The following is a 16588-nucleotide window of genomic DNA, read 5'->3' on the forward strand; positions in this document are numbered from 1 at the left end:
CGCGCTGTGCTGTGGCCAATCCCTGACAGCTGGCTGCAGCACAGCGCGTCCCCCTGCAGAGACAAACATAACGCTGTCTGTTAGAGCAGCCAATGAGAGTCAGATAGACTCTACTGCTGCTGTGGAAAGCCGTGCTGGGATCAAGTGTCTGATCCCAGCATGGGCACAGCGTCCGTGCCCGGCGCTGGGACAGTGTGTTCCCAGCGCCGGGTAAGCCACCGCGGCAGGTACCTGGTGAAGGGACCGCCTGGACCCGTCCACCAGTGGCGGCGAGACAAGCTTGGTTCTGGGCGCAAGCTGAGCGGAGCTTGCTGCCCGGAAGCCAAGTAGCGGCAGCGGTTGTTTGGCACTGGCCACGAGCTTTTGGCTTGCGGTCCAGCAGTCAATAGGAGGCAGACGCGACGAAACAATCGCAGCTCGCTGCGTCATAGCCCCGCCCACTCGTGGCGTCTTGAATAGATGCCGCTGAGCGGGAACGTTCAGTCCGTCGGCGGAGGGGAGAAGTGAAGACCTCCCGAAGACCAGACAAGACAAGACGAGGCGACAGTTCCGGCGGCCGCGCAAGAGGCCAGAAGATGGCGTGATCAAGAAGGAAGAGGCGGTGCCGCTGGCCAGGATGGGCCAGCGGCAGAAGACTGAAGCTGAGGACCGAAGAGGACTGCGGGGGAGGAAAGCAAAAGAGCTAACGAAGCTCCCCCCCACAGCCTCTTCCACCATACCGGTAGGCGGCCTTGGGCCAGCGGTATTTTACTCATTCCTAGACCACCAGGGTTGTCGGGCACTAGGCCCGTGGGATAAATTCAGGCAATAGGCCTGTGGGTCTCTAGGCGGGCACAAGGCCCGGGCAACATAGGGGGCATTAGGCCCAATTGAAGGTATATGCCCCCAAATAGGTGTGTGACTTGGGCATTAGGCCCAGGTCACTAGAGGGCCCACCTATTTGCCCTTTGGTGGCCTGGACCTAATGCCCAGGTCACACACCTATTAGAGGGGCAGATACCTTCATTGCACTGCATAGGTGGTATGACAGGCATACGGGGGGCTCCTGGGGGCACTGCATAGGGGGACTGCTACTGGGGGCAATGCATAAGGGGACTGCTACTGGGGGCAATGCATAAGGGGACTAAAGGGCATTAATGTGCAGCATCATTTTGTAAGGGGTATTACTGCATGGTATAATGTGTAAAGGCTGGGCTTTGCTGGGTGACATAATGCGTAAAGGGCATTAATGTGCGAAATAATGTGTTAAGACCAGGCATTTATCCTTTGATAAATATGCCGATTACCTAAAGTGGCTAACCATAATATCACTTTAAAACTGAACACGTGAATTAATAGCAAAGGTTCTGTGACTGGCTGACTTCATGCCTCGATTTCACCTGGTTTTAATGAGCCACAGAACCTGTGTAATCCATGAGTGTCCCAGTTTAAAGGGATGATATGGTAAGCCTACTTATTCACTATGGATTTTGTGAACAGACAAGTCATATTACCTGAAAGATCATGGAGGTATTAAAATATGCATTTAAGGGACTTGTGGGGATATCTGATGCTATTGGGGGTATCAGATCTGCATTTTAGGGGCATCTGGGGATGTGTGGTGGCATATGGGGAGGTCTGAGGCATATGGGGAAGTCTAAAGCATAAATTATGATGGGTCAGGTAGGACCCCATTTTTATTTAAAGTGGTGGGTCCCTGGGACCCACAAATTTTGTCACTCACCGCGATCACGAATTTAGCATCGTTTTTTTATATACATTTGTTCTTTGTAAGGAGTGGTTATGATGTCTAATTATATAGAGACTAAAGGGAAACATGTAGTGAGCAGAGATCACCGGGCATTATTGTGGAAAACAGTGGCCGTCGCAGGAAGTAAAGGAATAACTCCCAGGCTCGTAGGACAGGTGCCATATTCCTCCGAATTAATTGAATCTCCCCCATTAAGAGTATACTTATGCTCAGTGGTTGCATTAATGCCTGTAAAACCATCTATGTTGTCTTACAAAACTCAGGAAATTCTCTTCCTACGAATTTCTATAGTCTACAAAAATATGTTAAACATGGGAAAAAAGCTGCCATCAAATATTTTTACTCAAGAACAGCATTCACATTTCACAGACAACTGTCACAACTATTTTACGCTGTACTTTGCTTCAGTCTTCTCTGTCTTCTCTTCTCAGTCTTTAGCTGCTTTGGTTATCTCCTCTTCAAGAGAAGCCCCCTAGGGGAGATGCAGGTCGCCAGTAATTGGGGCTGGGTTGTACTATTTGCGTCATTAAGCCCTGCCACCTCCCCAGACACCATGATTTCCAGCATTATTCTCCCCATTTTGCCCATCTCGCTAGGAAGTGGGCGGGATGCAGAAGACACACTCACTCTTCAGGTGCCAGGGGGAATCACAGAAATTTTGGTAGTCTCTGGCAGGTTCCAGAAGAGTAAGTATGGCTTCAGTACAGTCAAATAAGGCTTCCTTGTTGGTTTCAAACTTGATTGCATCGAGTAGTGACATTGGGGTAAGCTAGTACTAAGAATAAGACCAATTCGCTGTCATGATGCTTGCTTGCCCTATGAGACTAAGGTGTCTCCGAACTTTGCTTTGACAGGTTCCGGTCTTGCTTGTCATGGCGGTGGCTGCTTGTAGCCACTTTGGCGCCATGTAGCTGGTGGATTAGGGTTTCTGCGTACATCTGTAGAGGTGGGTAAATCCATCCCTTATTCTATATATCCATCTTCTCTTTTTACAAATTTAGAACTCAAATTCTAGTTTTACTGACAAATTGGACTTTATGTGACTGATGCAGTTGCATTCAGGCAATAGGATCCAGCCCATGTGTAGACACAGCAACAACTTGCCATATCAGTTAAGTTTCCACTGTATGATGGAATTAATTTTTTCCCTTGGAAGCCTACCACAGCCAGACATATGTGACGTATGTGTCTCTACATTAGTATAGAACTTGGCCTGGTAAATGTGACCTCTCCAGCTATTTCCTAATGTCAGTGTGAGCCTTAAACTTGGGACATCATGGAGCCTGTGCCGAACCTAATCAATGAAGGTTGGAGTGACATCATGAGACTGGTGGTGGGTCACTGGCAGCATATTGGTTTGACATAGATGTTGACCCTACTAAAACATTGGGTTCCTTGCCTTTACCAAATCATATAAAAAAGATATATGTTAAACTAATAATCAAATGGGAAAAGTGGACTTCTAGAATGTTGAAATTCTAATTCAACAATAATTTTCTCAAGATCTCTCTCAATCTGGCCTCTCTATTCTGCCGAATTATCTATCTGGTTCCACACAGTGTTTACAGCATATTGCAAAATAACTGGAAACAATGGAACTAAAAGATCAACATTTGTCCTTACAGTGTGAATAGGTGATGAAACATACAGCAGCAAAATGCAAGGTGTATTAGGTGCCTGGAGTCATCACACAAGTTCTGTACATTAACTATGCTAGCAAAAACGTAACGGAAGACTTTACACGTCAATAGAAGGTAGAGTAATACAATGAGTATTTTGGATATAACTATGTAATAAATACGTATAATACACTAATCTGCACATGTGCTAACTCAGTGGGTAGATTTTACAGATTACAGACAGAAAGCTTGAGAAAGAAGTTTCCAACATAAAATGATTTTAGTTTATTGATTTATAGCAGTCAAGCTTCACTCTTTACCAAGTAAATTGCTGTATCTATCAAAGCCATGTTTATGTCATTAGACTGATAGTGGTAGGTGAGGAGTTTGAATGGGGCAGTAGACCTGTTAAACCGTAATGCAAGTCTAAGGCGAGGAGTATAAAGTCCTCACGTGGAGCAAATGGGGCAAACGCTTGCTTGATTTTCAGTATGAATACAGACCATGAAAGCAGGGCCTCACAATCCTTGTGGGGTTTTAAGTAGGCATCAGAAACAACTAATTATAGGTCACAGCTGCTATACTGACACAACTGTATCTAAAACAAACATAACCGAAAAGTTGTGTTCTAACTAGCAGAAACAGGATTACACCTATGATACAGATATAGATCACCAAGCACTACAGAAATTATTGCACGGTACTCTTGTTTTGCAAAATGGGATTACAGAGGAGAAAATAAGAGTAATGGTATGACATACCTTTGTTAACTCTTTTTCTTCGAGGTCCATGGGGTCCACACCCATTACGTTGGGGTATGAATCCCGGTCACCAAACCGTTAACGTAAACGAGTTCTCTGCTCCCAGGATGCACCGGGGTTCCTCCCCATATACCCCACCCCCTGCCTCAGGTAGCCAGTTCGTTACTAAGCTCAAGCAGGCAGAGACAAACAAAGGGTAAAAACGAAAAGACCCATACTCACGAGTCCAGACTCTCAAGAGAAGAACTATGGAAAAACCTCCCCCAGAACTACAGGTGCGTCTGGGTGGGTGTCCTGTGGACCCCACGGACCTCGAAGAAAAAGAGTTAACAAAAGGTATATCATACCATAACTCTTATTTTCTTCTTCGGGGTCCACAGCCATTACGTTGGGGATATCCCAAAGCACTAACCCTACGGGCGGGGACGCTCCTGGCTCTTGGAAGAGAGGAGAATCCTACACCTGAAGGAGGCATCCTGAGAGGCAAAGGTGTTAAAGGAATAAAATTTGACAAAGGTATGGATGGAAGACCATGTGGCTGCTTTGCATAATTGCTCAGCAGAAGCACCCCGGCGGGCCGCCCATGATGGACCTACCGCCCTAGTAGAATGTGCCGTCACTGAGTCCGGCACTCGTATACCAGCCTGTGTATAAGCCAATGAAATTGCCATGCGAATCCACCTGGCCAGTGTCTGTTTATTGGCTGGCCAGCCAGGCTTATGACAACCATAAAGCACAAAAAGTGAATCGGACTTCCTCCATTTGCTCGTGCGTTTAACAAATTCTCAATGCACGGGACACATCCAGGGAAGCCTCACCTTGTGAGAGACTTGTGCCCTGAAATGCTGGAACTACTATTTCTTCATTAATATGAAATTTAGACACCACTTTCGGAAGGTAACCCTCCCTAGTACGTAGCACTGCTCCATCTTGATGAAATACTAAAATCCGACACTCTACGTGTAGATGCCATAGCAAGGAGGAATACAGTCTTTGCTGTTAGCCACTTGATGTCTATTGAATTTAAAGGCTCGAACGGAGGAGCCTGTAAAACCTTCAGAACTAGAGTCAAGTCCCACGGAACAACCGGGGAAACGAAGGGAGGCTGAATCCTCAACACCCCCTGAAATAAGGTCTTTATATCCGGTCTCAGAGCAAATTTATGTTGGAACCAGACTGAAAGAGCTGACACCTGTACCCTTAAAGAGGCCAGGCGGAGCCCTATTTCCAGACTGCTTTGAAGAAAATCAAGCACTCTGGATATCAGGAATTTCTGTGGATCATACCCTTTCAGTTCACACCACTGAAAGAAAGTATGCCAAAACCTATAGTATATACGGGCTAAGGATGGTTTCCGTGCCTTCAACATCGTCCGTATAACAGACTCGGAAAACTCCTTCTTCCTCAAGACGGAGGCCTCAAGAGCCATGCCGTCAGCGATAGCCGATGAAGATCCGGGTACCAGCAGGAACCCTGTAGCAACAGATCCGGTCTCAATGGCAGAGGCCATGGAGTGTCTATTGAGAGAGACCCCAGGACCTGCATGGCCTCTAGAACGGATATCTGCTTGCTGCGAAGCAACCTGAGTATTCATGATTGTAGGGCAAGGAACTTCTCCTCCGGCAGATATATTTTCTGCACCACGGAGTCCAATCTCGCTCCCAAATGACACATCTGTTGTACCGGACAGGATGACGACTTTTGCCAGTTTATGATCCAGCCGTGACTGTACAGACATGATACTGTCAGCCTCAAATGATCCTGTACCCGCTGTGGGGACTGCCCCAGCAACAGGAAGTCGTCCAAGAAAGGCAAAATCCTGACGCCTTGGCGTCTGAGGCATGCCATCATCACCGCCTTCACCTTGGTGAATACCCGAGGGGCTGTGGAGAGGCCAAATGGCAGGGCCTGGAACTGAAAATGTTCCTCCCCTACCGCAAAACGAAGACATTTTTGATGAGCCTGTGTGATTGGGATGTGAAGGTAGGCATCCTGCATATCTAGGGATACCATATAGTCCCCCTGTTCCACTGCCAACACAATCGATCGCAACGTTTCCATCCTGAACCCGCCCCCGAACAAATTTATTGAGCTCTCTCAGATTCAGAATAGGCCGGTATGACCCATTCGGTTTCTGAACCAAGAACAGATTGGAGTAAAACCCCTCTCGGAACTGATTCTCTGGCACCGGAATCACTACTTCTGATGCTAGCAAGGCAAGAATAGCCTTCTGAAGGGTCAAAGCTTTTTCTGAACCCACCTGCGGGTTTACACAAAAGAACCTTTGTGGAGGAGTCCTCCAAAACATCAGGGCGTACCCTCTGGAAACAACTCCTCGAACCCAGGCATCCGCCGTCGTGAGGTGCCAGGGCTCTGAGAACCGAAGTAGTCGGCCCCCCACCCTGTGATGCCTCAGGGGGAGGCCCGTCCCATCAGGCCACTGGTTTATCCTGGACCCTAGATCCTGGACGTTTGGTTCTGCCAGGGCTTCCTGGGTCCTGCCTTTTTTGGTGGAAATCTCACTGAGGGCTGACCTTTGCCCTTGCCCTGCGGCCGAAACGACGCCCTCCTCAATTTAGACGAGGTTGCTGATGGCAAACCTGCCGTCTTTGAGGCTGCCATGGAGGCTACAATTTTGTCCAATTCTGGACCAAAGAGAACACCTCCAGTGAATGGAAGGAATTCTAGGGCCTTTTTGGACTCGGCATCTGCCTTCCAATCCTTCAACCAGAGGATCCTACGTGCCACCACGGACTCTGCTGAAACTTTCGAGGAAAGGATCCCTGCATCCAAGGCGGCATCTCCCAAATAAGAGGCCCCTTCTCTAATAAAAAAGATCATATCCAGTTGCTCCTTAGAGGCATCTGGTAAAGTTTTGGCCCAGTCCTCAATAGCTCTTGCTACCCAGGCAGTGGCCATAGCTGGGCGGGTGGCCGTTCCTGCCAGCGAAAAAATTGATTTGAGACAAGTCTCCAGTCTCCTATCCGTGGTTTCCTTCAGCGAAACTGCTGGGATTAGCAGAGTGGTACGTTTAATCAGCTGTGCTACATGTGCATCAACTGACGGTGGATTCTCCCACGTGGCACAGTTCTCTGCTGGAAAAGGATATAGAAGCGCCATTCTTTTAGAAGAATGGCTTATCTTATCCAGACGGACCCAGGCTTCCTCCATAAGTTCTGATAAATGTTCAGACTTTGGGAATTCTGCCTTAACCACTTTCTGGCGCTTAAACAGGGGGGCTTTCCTAGGCGGAAGATCCCCTTCCTCGATATTTAACACCGATTTTACAGCCCTTATCAGAAAGTGGACATCGGCTACTGGGAAATGATCATCACCCTCCTCGGAGCTAGACTCCTGTAAAAAGTCCTGTGCCTGTTCCTCCTCAGAGGAGGCACTGGAGTACTCACCCATATGAGGCGATATATGGCGCCTAGATTTAGGCTGCTTTGGCTTGACAGCCTGAGGCTGAAAACCCCCCGAGGATGATGCCATAACCTTACCAGCCCCAGGGTCCATCCAAGGCGGCCACATCATGGGCATAGGATGCATCTGCTGAGACAAACCCCAAACGGGTGGTACCGGGGCAGCCAGCCGTTCCGCCACCTGAGCCATAACCTGAGAAAATGACGCCCAAGGGGGCTCAAGGCGTGAAACAGGCAAACTTAATTGGTGTGGTGGCTGTCTGAAACAGTTCCCACAAAGCCCATTTTGGGCTTTGTGGGACAATCCTGCCTTGCAGGCTATATGGGATATCAGCAACGGGGCTCCCGCCACCTGACCCTCAGACTCCTTAGACATATCACTATGCCACTGGTTCCGAGTGTCTATGTGCTGCTTTCCACTCTCAACCCACACACCTGTAGCAAGGGAAGGCAGTATACAGGAATTACAGTTCTTTTACAGAAGAAATAGTATCCATAAACAACAATCACATGTCATGCATAAATACTCCGCGAGCCATATGCATACAAGCTCTCACTACCACAATCAGCCTAAACTTAGGTAGGATAGAGCCCTGTAAACACCTAAACCAGCAGTAGGCAAGGTATATAGGGAGACAGCCCAGCGTCCTGTAGGAGCAGCGTTCAGAGAGCAACTGACATACACTCTGGCTGTCCTATATGGAGGCTGGGAGGAGCAATAAACAATCACTGTGCCAGAGGACTGAACTAGCTTGCGGATTGGGGGAGGGGCCGCCGGGGAAGCGTACCTCCCCTATGCTGCTTGGACCTGGCCGCTGCCACAAGCCCCGGCTGGTCAGGAACATCATATCCCGGCGGTCCAGGCTAGGAAACAAGCCATATGACTCCTGACTGCAGCGCGCCTCCGGCCAGTCTCACCGCCGGAGGCCGGACCGCCACGTGGTCCCGGCGTCAGCGGCCGCCGCAACCACCTGCTTACCTGCCATCCCCTTGATCAGGTTGCGATCCAGGGACTGAGAGCCCCTGCTGAATCCCCTGCCATGGACCTGCCAAGGCTAGCGGTGCCGGAGGAGGTAAGTTGCAGCACGTGGCCGGTGCGCCTCCAATCAGGCGCGAGGCTGCTTCCAGGACAGCTCAGACCACCCGCTGAAATAGTGAGTAAAACGCTCCCTTTTTTTTTTTGTTTCTCGTCTGCAGGACTGCTCCAGCAGTCCCACTGTCAATGTGGTGAACACACGAAACAGGAAGAACTGGCTACCTGAGGCAGGCGGTGGGGTATATGGGGAGGAACCCCGATGCATCCTGGGAGCAGAAGCAGAGAACTCGTTTGCGTTAACTGTTTGGTGACCGGGATTCATACCCCAACGTAAAGGCTGTGGAGCCCATGGACCCCCGAAGAAGAAATTACAGAACAACAAGTCCATGGTTTATCAAATCAAAACAAGAAATGAGCCTGTGTTCAATTATAACAAAACATTTGCATACAAGGAAAGACCTCGGATCTGTTATACATTTAGGAAGCACTAAGTAATATAGAGGTTATATATAAAAATGTATGTATAGAGTTATTGTAGCCTGGAAACTGTGCATTGTAATTTAAAGGAAACTTTCAATTAAAAAAAAAAACACTCAATAGTATAAAACAGATTGCAGCAGATGTCTAAAGCTGCATACACACACACAATGATTTTGTTACCAACGATTTTCTGTCAGATTTTTTAAAGTGTAATGAACAATTTTTTTGAACTAAAAATGATTTTTGCATATTCCCTTAATGAAAATCATTGAGTTGGTCAGTCTGACTGAACTACAAACTATAAACTACAAATGTGAACCGGCATGAACGATAATCGTTCATCGTTTTAACTTAGAAAGTGAATGATTTTTTCAACGGTTAAACTATATCGTTAACGATAATCATTCAAAAAATTGTTGTGTGTGTATGCACCTTTACAGCTGAATGAGTAATATTGGGTAAATTGCATGTCACCACTTCATCCATTTGAACCTAGCTTAAATATAGAATGGGATCATTGATGTCCACCTTACCTGTTCTGCTGGACCACGTGACTGAATAACATCATGACTAACTGAACCTTTCTTGACTTGTATTCTGCCAGGGGGAGGTGGAATAACCCCTGAGTAAGAAGCAGAGTTGTCACCCTCTAGGCCATGGGCAAACTGATGTCTTGAATCTTGTTCATTTTTTGACACCAGAAATCTTGGCAGAGGCAGGTCCTTTACTGGAAGAAATAAATGGATCAACCAATGGCTATACACAGCACAATTGTAAAGCAGTCACAGAAGAGCATCATAACAATACATAGAAAACATGAAAAGCAAAACATTAGTAGTCCTCCAGTGTTTCATTGCTTTACACACCATTCATAGCATTATGAAAAGCACCAAATGGGGTTGAAGATCAACAGTAAGCAGGCTTTTCCCAATTACTGTTCATACAGCAACACCACTTAGCGCCATATTCAATTAGCGGCTAAAACGGTTGATTTTTTCGCCTTTGGTGAAAAGTGTCGTTTTTTGCAAAAAAAAAAGGGCGAAATTTTCGCCGAAAAAGGTGAACAGTCGGAAAAAAAAATCTGGAGAAAAGTTCTCCATCCTAAAAATTGCCAAAATAGGGATTTTGCATTTTTTTTCTCCTGGTTTGGGATGGAGTAAAACTTTTTTTTATTTCGCCTGTTGCCGTTTTTGCCTGTTTTTTGGCAAAAATTCTGCCTTTTTTTGGGTGAAAAATGGGCGTTTTCGCCAATCGCGAAAAAAAAAAGTAGAGATTTGGTAAGAACTTACCCTTGTTACTCTTTCTACGAGGTCCATAGGGGCCACAGGAAACCTTGGGGTATAGGTAATTACGAAGACATCCGGGCAACATGCAGTTAAATTTTTTTTTCTCCCAGGATGCATCGGGGCCTCCCTCTGTACCCCGGCCCCCGGGGCTAGAAGCTCCTCAGTTACGTAGCAAGCCAAAGGCCGGAGGAGGATAAGAGAGAGAGAAGAAAGTCTGGAACACACTAGAATTACATTCTCACACCGTAGGAGTCGGAAAACCGGCGACCAGAGCGAAGCCCATCTGAAGCACAGTTGTGTCAGTGCGGGCGCCCTGTAGACCCTATGGACCTCGTAGAAAGAGAGATAAGGGTAAGTTCATACCATCTCTCAACTTTTCTACTTCAGGGTCCACAGAAGGTACACATGAAACCTTGGGAATTCCCAAAGCAGTACCCTCAAGGGCGGGGACGCTCCTGTGCAGAAAGGAGAATCCGCCGCCCGAAGGAAGCATCCTGAGTGGAAAAAGGTATGAAAGGCATAATACCTCAAAAAGGTCATGATAGAAGACCACGTGGCCGCTTTACAAAGCTGTACAGCCGAGGCACCACGACTAGCTGCCCACGAAGGGCCTACAGACCGAGTACAATGAGCAGTAATAGAGGGCGGGACGGGAAGGCCCTCATGAATGTAAACCTTAAAGATAGTCATGCGAAGCCATCTAGCCAAAGTTTGTTTATTGGCTGGCCTTCCTCTCTTGTGGATACCATAAAGAACAAACAAGAACTCAGATTTCCGAAGAGAACTGGTACGATCCACATAAGCACGTACCACAACCAATGAGGCCTCCCCTGCAGAGAGGTCTGAGGAATTAAAGGCCAGCACAATAATTTCTTCTTTAATGAGGAAACTAGAGACCACCTTAGGAAGGAACCCAGGGCGAGTTCGAAGCACTGCCCTGTCCCTATGAAAAACTAGAAATGGGGAACGACGAGAGAGACCCTAAATCAGAAAACTCTTTTGGCAGAAGCAATGGCCAGAAGAAAAGTAAGCCATTTGAGTTCCACTGAGCCCAGTGGTTCAAATGGAGGGCTCTGGAGAGCCTTAGCGACAACAGTCAAATCCCAAGGCGCTACAGGAGGGACAAAGGGAGGCTGGATACGAAGGATCCCCTGCAGAAAAGTGCGGATGTCAGGAAGAGGAGCAATCCTTCGCTGGAACCACACTGAAAAGAGCAGAGCTATGTACCTTCAGTGTAGCAAGGCGGAGACCAAGGTCCAAACCAGCCTACAGGAAAGCCAACACTCTGGGTATCCTAAACACCTGGGGGGGGTCATAACTTTTTGGACACCACCATTCAAAATAGGTATGCCATACCCTGTGGTAAATTGTAGCAGAGCAGGTTTACGTGCTCTGAGCATGGTTTTAACCACAGAGCCGGAAAAACCCTTGAACCTTAAGAGGGATGTCTCAAGAGCCACGCCGTCAAAGACAGACGACCCAGATCTGGGTAGAGGTAAGGACCCTGAGACAACAGGTCCGGACGTTGAGGCAACAGCCACGGAGAGTCGGAAGATCTGAGTACCGTGGACGTCGGGGCCACACTGGAGCCATTAGCAGGACCATGACTCCCTCTTGTTTGAACTTCCGAATTACTCGAGGAGCAAGGGAGATTGGAGGAAACAGGTACACAAACTGGAAAGTCCACTTGACTGACAGAGCGTCCACCAAGAGAGCACTGGCGTCTTGTCCTGGACCCGTACTGAAGCAGCTTCTGATTTAGACGAGAGGCCATCAGGTCCACGTCTGGAAGGCCCCACTGTCCACTAGTAGTTGAAACACTTCTTGGTGAACCATGGATGCACGTCGTGACGGCTGAGGAACTCTGCTTCCCAATTCAGGTAGATAGCCTTCAGCCCATATCAGAATGCGTAACAACTCTGTCATTGCCGCCAGAGTTCCTCCTTGACGGTTTAGATAAATCACGGTCGAGGCATTGTCTGACTGTACTTGCACGGGTTTTCCGTGAAGCAACAGCCTGGCTTGCTGCAGAGCCCTGAAGACTGCCTGCAGTTCCAATATATTGATTGGAAGTGCAGATTCCTCTGCGGTCCACCTTCCCTGAAAGGACTGTGGACCAGTCACTGCGCGCCAGCCCCAAAGACTGGCATCAGTCGTCAGAAGGACCCAGTCCATGATCCAAAAGAGATGCCCCTTGGTGAGGTGAGCTGTCTGTAGCCACCAGGTCAGCGACAGGTGTATCTCCTCAGAGCACCATCATTTGAGTCCGTATATGATGGGGATAACCGTCCCACTTGGAAAGGATCAATAGCTGCAGAGGCCGAGAATTAAACTGGACATACTGCACCATGTCGAATGTCGACACCATGGATTCCAGTAACTGCATTGCTGAGTGGACTGACACTCGGCGATTTTGAAGGCATCTTGTCTGCGTTTTTCGGAAGCCCTGTGCAAAAGAATTGATGGGGAGGCCTTCTGCGGAAGGAGAGGGCGTACCCCAGAGAGACCACTTCCTTCACCCAGGAATTCGTGGTAGTTTGACATCAGTTCTGGGTGAACTGAAGAAGTCTGCCTCCCACCCTGGGGTCCCCCAGGAGGAGGCCCGTCCTGTCAAGCGGAGGGCTTGTCATCAGGCTTGGCAGCCGGGGGTCTGGTACTCCAGGGCTGCTTCTTAGGCCTGGCAGATTTCCTGATGGTGGATGGCCTTCTTGGATTCCGCTTCAGCTCTCCAAGAGAACGGCAAGCCGCAATGACCGCCGAAGAAACCCTGGCATTTAGTAGGCCAATATCCAAAGCTGCCTCATTTACATAGGTAGTCGAATCTCTGAGATTTCCTACCAGATTCAGCTGTTCCCTGGTAGCAATAGAGGCTAAGGATGTTTCAAGACTATTAGCCCAACATTCCATGGCCCGTGCCACCCAGCAAATGGCTATAGCTGGTCTGCACGCAGCCCCCGAACGGAAATAAACAGATTTAAGGCATACCTCTACATTCCTATCTGTAACATCCTTCAGGGACGACATGGAAGGCATAAGAAGCGTTGTGCTTCTTACCAAGCGCGCGACATGGGAATCCACCACCAGTGGAGTCTCCCATTTGGAAAAATAATTCTCAGCAAAAGAGTAAGCAGAGACTAGACGCTTCTGTGGTTGATACCGCTTTCCAGGCATTTTCCAAGCTACCTCCAAGTGATTCAACAATTTTTCAGACAATGGGAATGTAGCCTCAGTCACTTTTCTTCCATGAAATATGCATGCCTAGATTTAGGCGCAGGAGGCTTATCCTCAATGATCAGGGCTGCTTTTACAGCTTGTATTAGCCCTGGAATATATATATTAGACTTGACCCCCGCCTCCAGAGGAGATAGCTCAGAGTCAGACTCATCCAGAAGCAGTCCATCATCAGATGACACATCATCCCATACAGTAGATTGTGACGATAGCAAGACCCTTTTAGCTGGTCTGTTGATAGGTGCGTCCTGCTGACGTATCTCAGTCGCACCCTGCAATATAGCAGGAACTGTATTGTACTGTAATGGGTTGTGGGGGCAGTTGTCTGAGGTCAGAAATGTAAAAAGTGTAGAAACATTTTAAATAACAGTTAAAAAAACAGTTGAAAAACATTGACCAACATCTGAGACCAGGTAATTCCAAAAAATCATCTTGCCCATTGTCATTTTGTAATATACTTACAAACCATGTCTCGGAAAAACAGAAACACCAGCAACGCTCTTAGAGCTGTGTGCGCAAATGCCAGGAGCATAGCTGATAAAATCTCTGAACTATTTGCAATAATGACAAGGGATGAACTAGATATTGTAGCAATTACAGAGTCATGGTGTAATGAAAATAATGACTGGGACATAGCTATACCAGGCTATAATCTATTTATAAAAGACAGAATGGGGAGGATTGGAGGAGGAGTACCTATGTATGTGAAAAACAGCATAAATGCTACTATAATACAAAATGTTGAAGCAACAACTGAGGCCCTTTGGGTGACTATAGAAATGGGGGACAAGGACATAATTCGCACTGGGGTGATCTATAGACCACCTGGACAGGGTCAGGAACTGGATAAGTACCTATTGCAGGACATTACTAGAATGGCTTTAAAAGGACAGGTCATAATCATGGGAGACTTTAATTTACCTGATGTGTCTGCTGCAAGTTCCTCTAGAAGTGGCCACTTTCTAAATTCTCTGCAGGGAGCATCTCTCAAACAATTAGTGAGGGAGCCCACTCGTAAAATGGCTATTCTGGACTTGATACTCAAACTGTGAGAATATCGGATGTAAATGTGGGTGAGAATCTAGGATCCAGTGATCACCAAGCAGTATGGTTTAGTATCAAGACAGGGTCCAATTCATGCCATACACAAACAAAAGTGTTACATTTTAGGAAGGCTGACTTTGCAGAGATGGAAAGATGTGTTACTGAGTCAGTGGCAGATTGGAGGAACTTGGAAGGAGTGCAGGAGAGGTGGGTAAAAATAAAAAATGCAATACTGAAGGCTACAAACCTTTGTATTAAAAGGGTTAGGAAAAGCACCAGGAAAAGGAAACCAGTGTGACTTACAAAACAGGTATCAAATAGTGTGAAATTAAAAAAGATGGCTTTTAGGAAATATAAGCAGACTCAAAATAATAGCGATAAAGAGGCGTATCTTGCCAGAAGGAAGGAGGCTAAGAAGGTGATTAGGCATGCAAAGGCAGAAGCTGAGGAGAAAATGGCCCAGTCAGTAGATAAAGGGAGCAAAACTTTTTTTTAAGTATATAAGTAAAAGGTGGAAGTCAAATTGAGGAATAATAAGACTTAAGACAGAGAGTACATGATCGAGGGAGACAAAGAAATAGCAGATCTAAATAATTATTTTTGTTCAGTATTCACTACAGAAGGAGAGGGGAAGGGGCCACAGTTAAGTTGCAGAGGCATTCATAAAAATGAAGTACATAAAACTTAATTTACAGAGCAGAGGATCCTAACAGAACTCTCTAAACTGAAAGGGGACAAATCAATGGGGCCAGATGGGATACATCCAAGGATACTAAAAGAGCTTAAAGGGGTCCTGGTAACACCATTAAGAGAATTATTCAACCAGTCGCTAGTATCAGGAGTGATTCCAGTGGACTGGAAAAGAGCAAATGTAATACCACTGTACAAAAGTGGCAGCAAAGAAGCAGCAAGTAACTACAGACCAGTAAGCCTTACATCTGTAGTGGGAAAAATTATGGAAACACTATTAAGAGAAAGAGTGGTGGAATATCTCAAAACCAACAATTTACAGGATCCCAAACAGCATAGGTTTACTAGGGGGGAGATCATGCCAAACAAAACTTATTGACTTTTTTGACTGGGTGACCAAAGTAATAGATCAAGGAGGGGGCCGTAGATGTAGCTTATCTAGACTCTAGTAAGGCTTTTGACACTGTCCCGCATCGCAGAATAATAAACAAACTGGAAAGCTTGGGATTGGATTCTATGACTGTTGAATGGATAAGATCTTGGTTGCAGGATAGGAAACAGAGAGTTGTAGTAAATGGAGTGTATTCACAGGAGGGAAAGGTTACCAGTGGAGTACCCCAGGGATCAGTACTTGGGCCACTGCTTTTTAATATCTATGTTGATGATATTGCAAATAATATTAAAGAGAAAGTATGCCTTTTTGCAGATGACACAAAAGTATGCAACAGGGTAGACACACCAGGAGGGGTAAAACAAATATCTGAGGATCTGGGTAGACTAGAGGAATGGGCAAGAACATGGCAACTGCAGTTTAATGTAATAAAATGCAAAATCATGCACTTGGGTCTCAATAACCTATAGTATCAAGGACACTAATAGAAAATACAGAAGAGGAAAGGGATTTAGGAGTCACCATTTCAGATGACTTGAAGGCAGGCAAGCAATGCACCAAAGCAATGAGGAAGGCAAGTTAGATGCTTGGTTGCATAGGGAGAGGAATCAGTAGCAGGAAAAAAGAAGTGATAATGCCACTGTATAGGTCCTTGGTACGGCCTCATCTAGAACACTGTGTTCAGTTCTGGAGGCCATATCTCCAGAAGGATATAGACACATTAGAGATGGTACAAAGAAGGGCAACTAAAATGGTGCATGGCTTACAGCACAGAACTTACCCAGAAAGACTAAAAGATCTTAATATGTATAGTTTGGAACACAGAAGGGAAAGGGGGGGACATGATAGAAACTTTCAAATACATTGAAGGGTTTTAA

At 46.7% G+C, this 16588-nt stretch overlaps 1 protein-coding gene across 6 annotated transcripts in view; it reads right to left on the reverse strand.

The window, feature by feature from the left end:
* The window catches only part of REPS1 (RALBP1 associated Eps domain containing 1), a 116922-nt gene that overhangs the window by 70898 nt on the left and 29436 nt on the right, over positions 1-16588 (reverse strand). For all 6 annotated transcript variants that reach the window (XM_088454028.1, XM_088453959.1, XM_088453850.1 and 3 more), the window contains exon 3: positions 9602-9795. In XM_088454028.1, the coding sequence (XP_088310154.1) occupies positions 9602-9795 (194 nt within the window). The remainder of the gene's footprint in view (positions 1-9601; positions 9796-16588) is intronic.

Source organism: Taudactylus pleione, unplaced genomic scaffold, assembly GCF_031769625.1.
Source record: "Taudactylus pleione unplaced genomic scaffold, aTauple2 ptg000006l, whole genome shotgun sequence".
Lineage (NCBI taxonomy): Eukaryota > Metazoa > Chordata > Amphibia > Anura > Myobatrachidae > Taudactylus > Taudactylus pleione.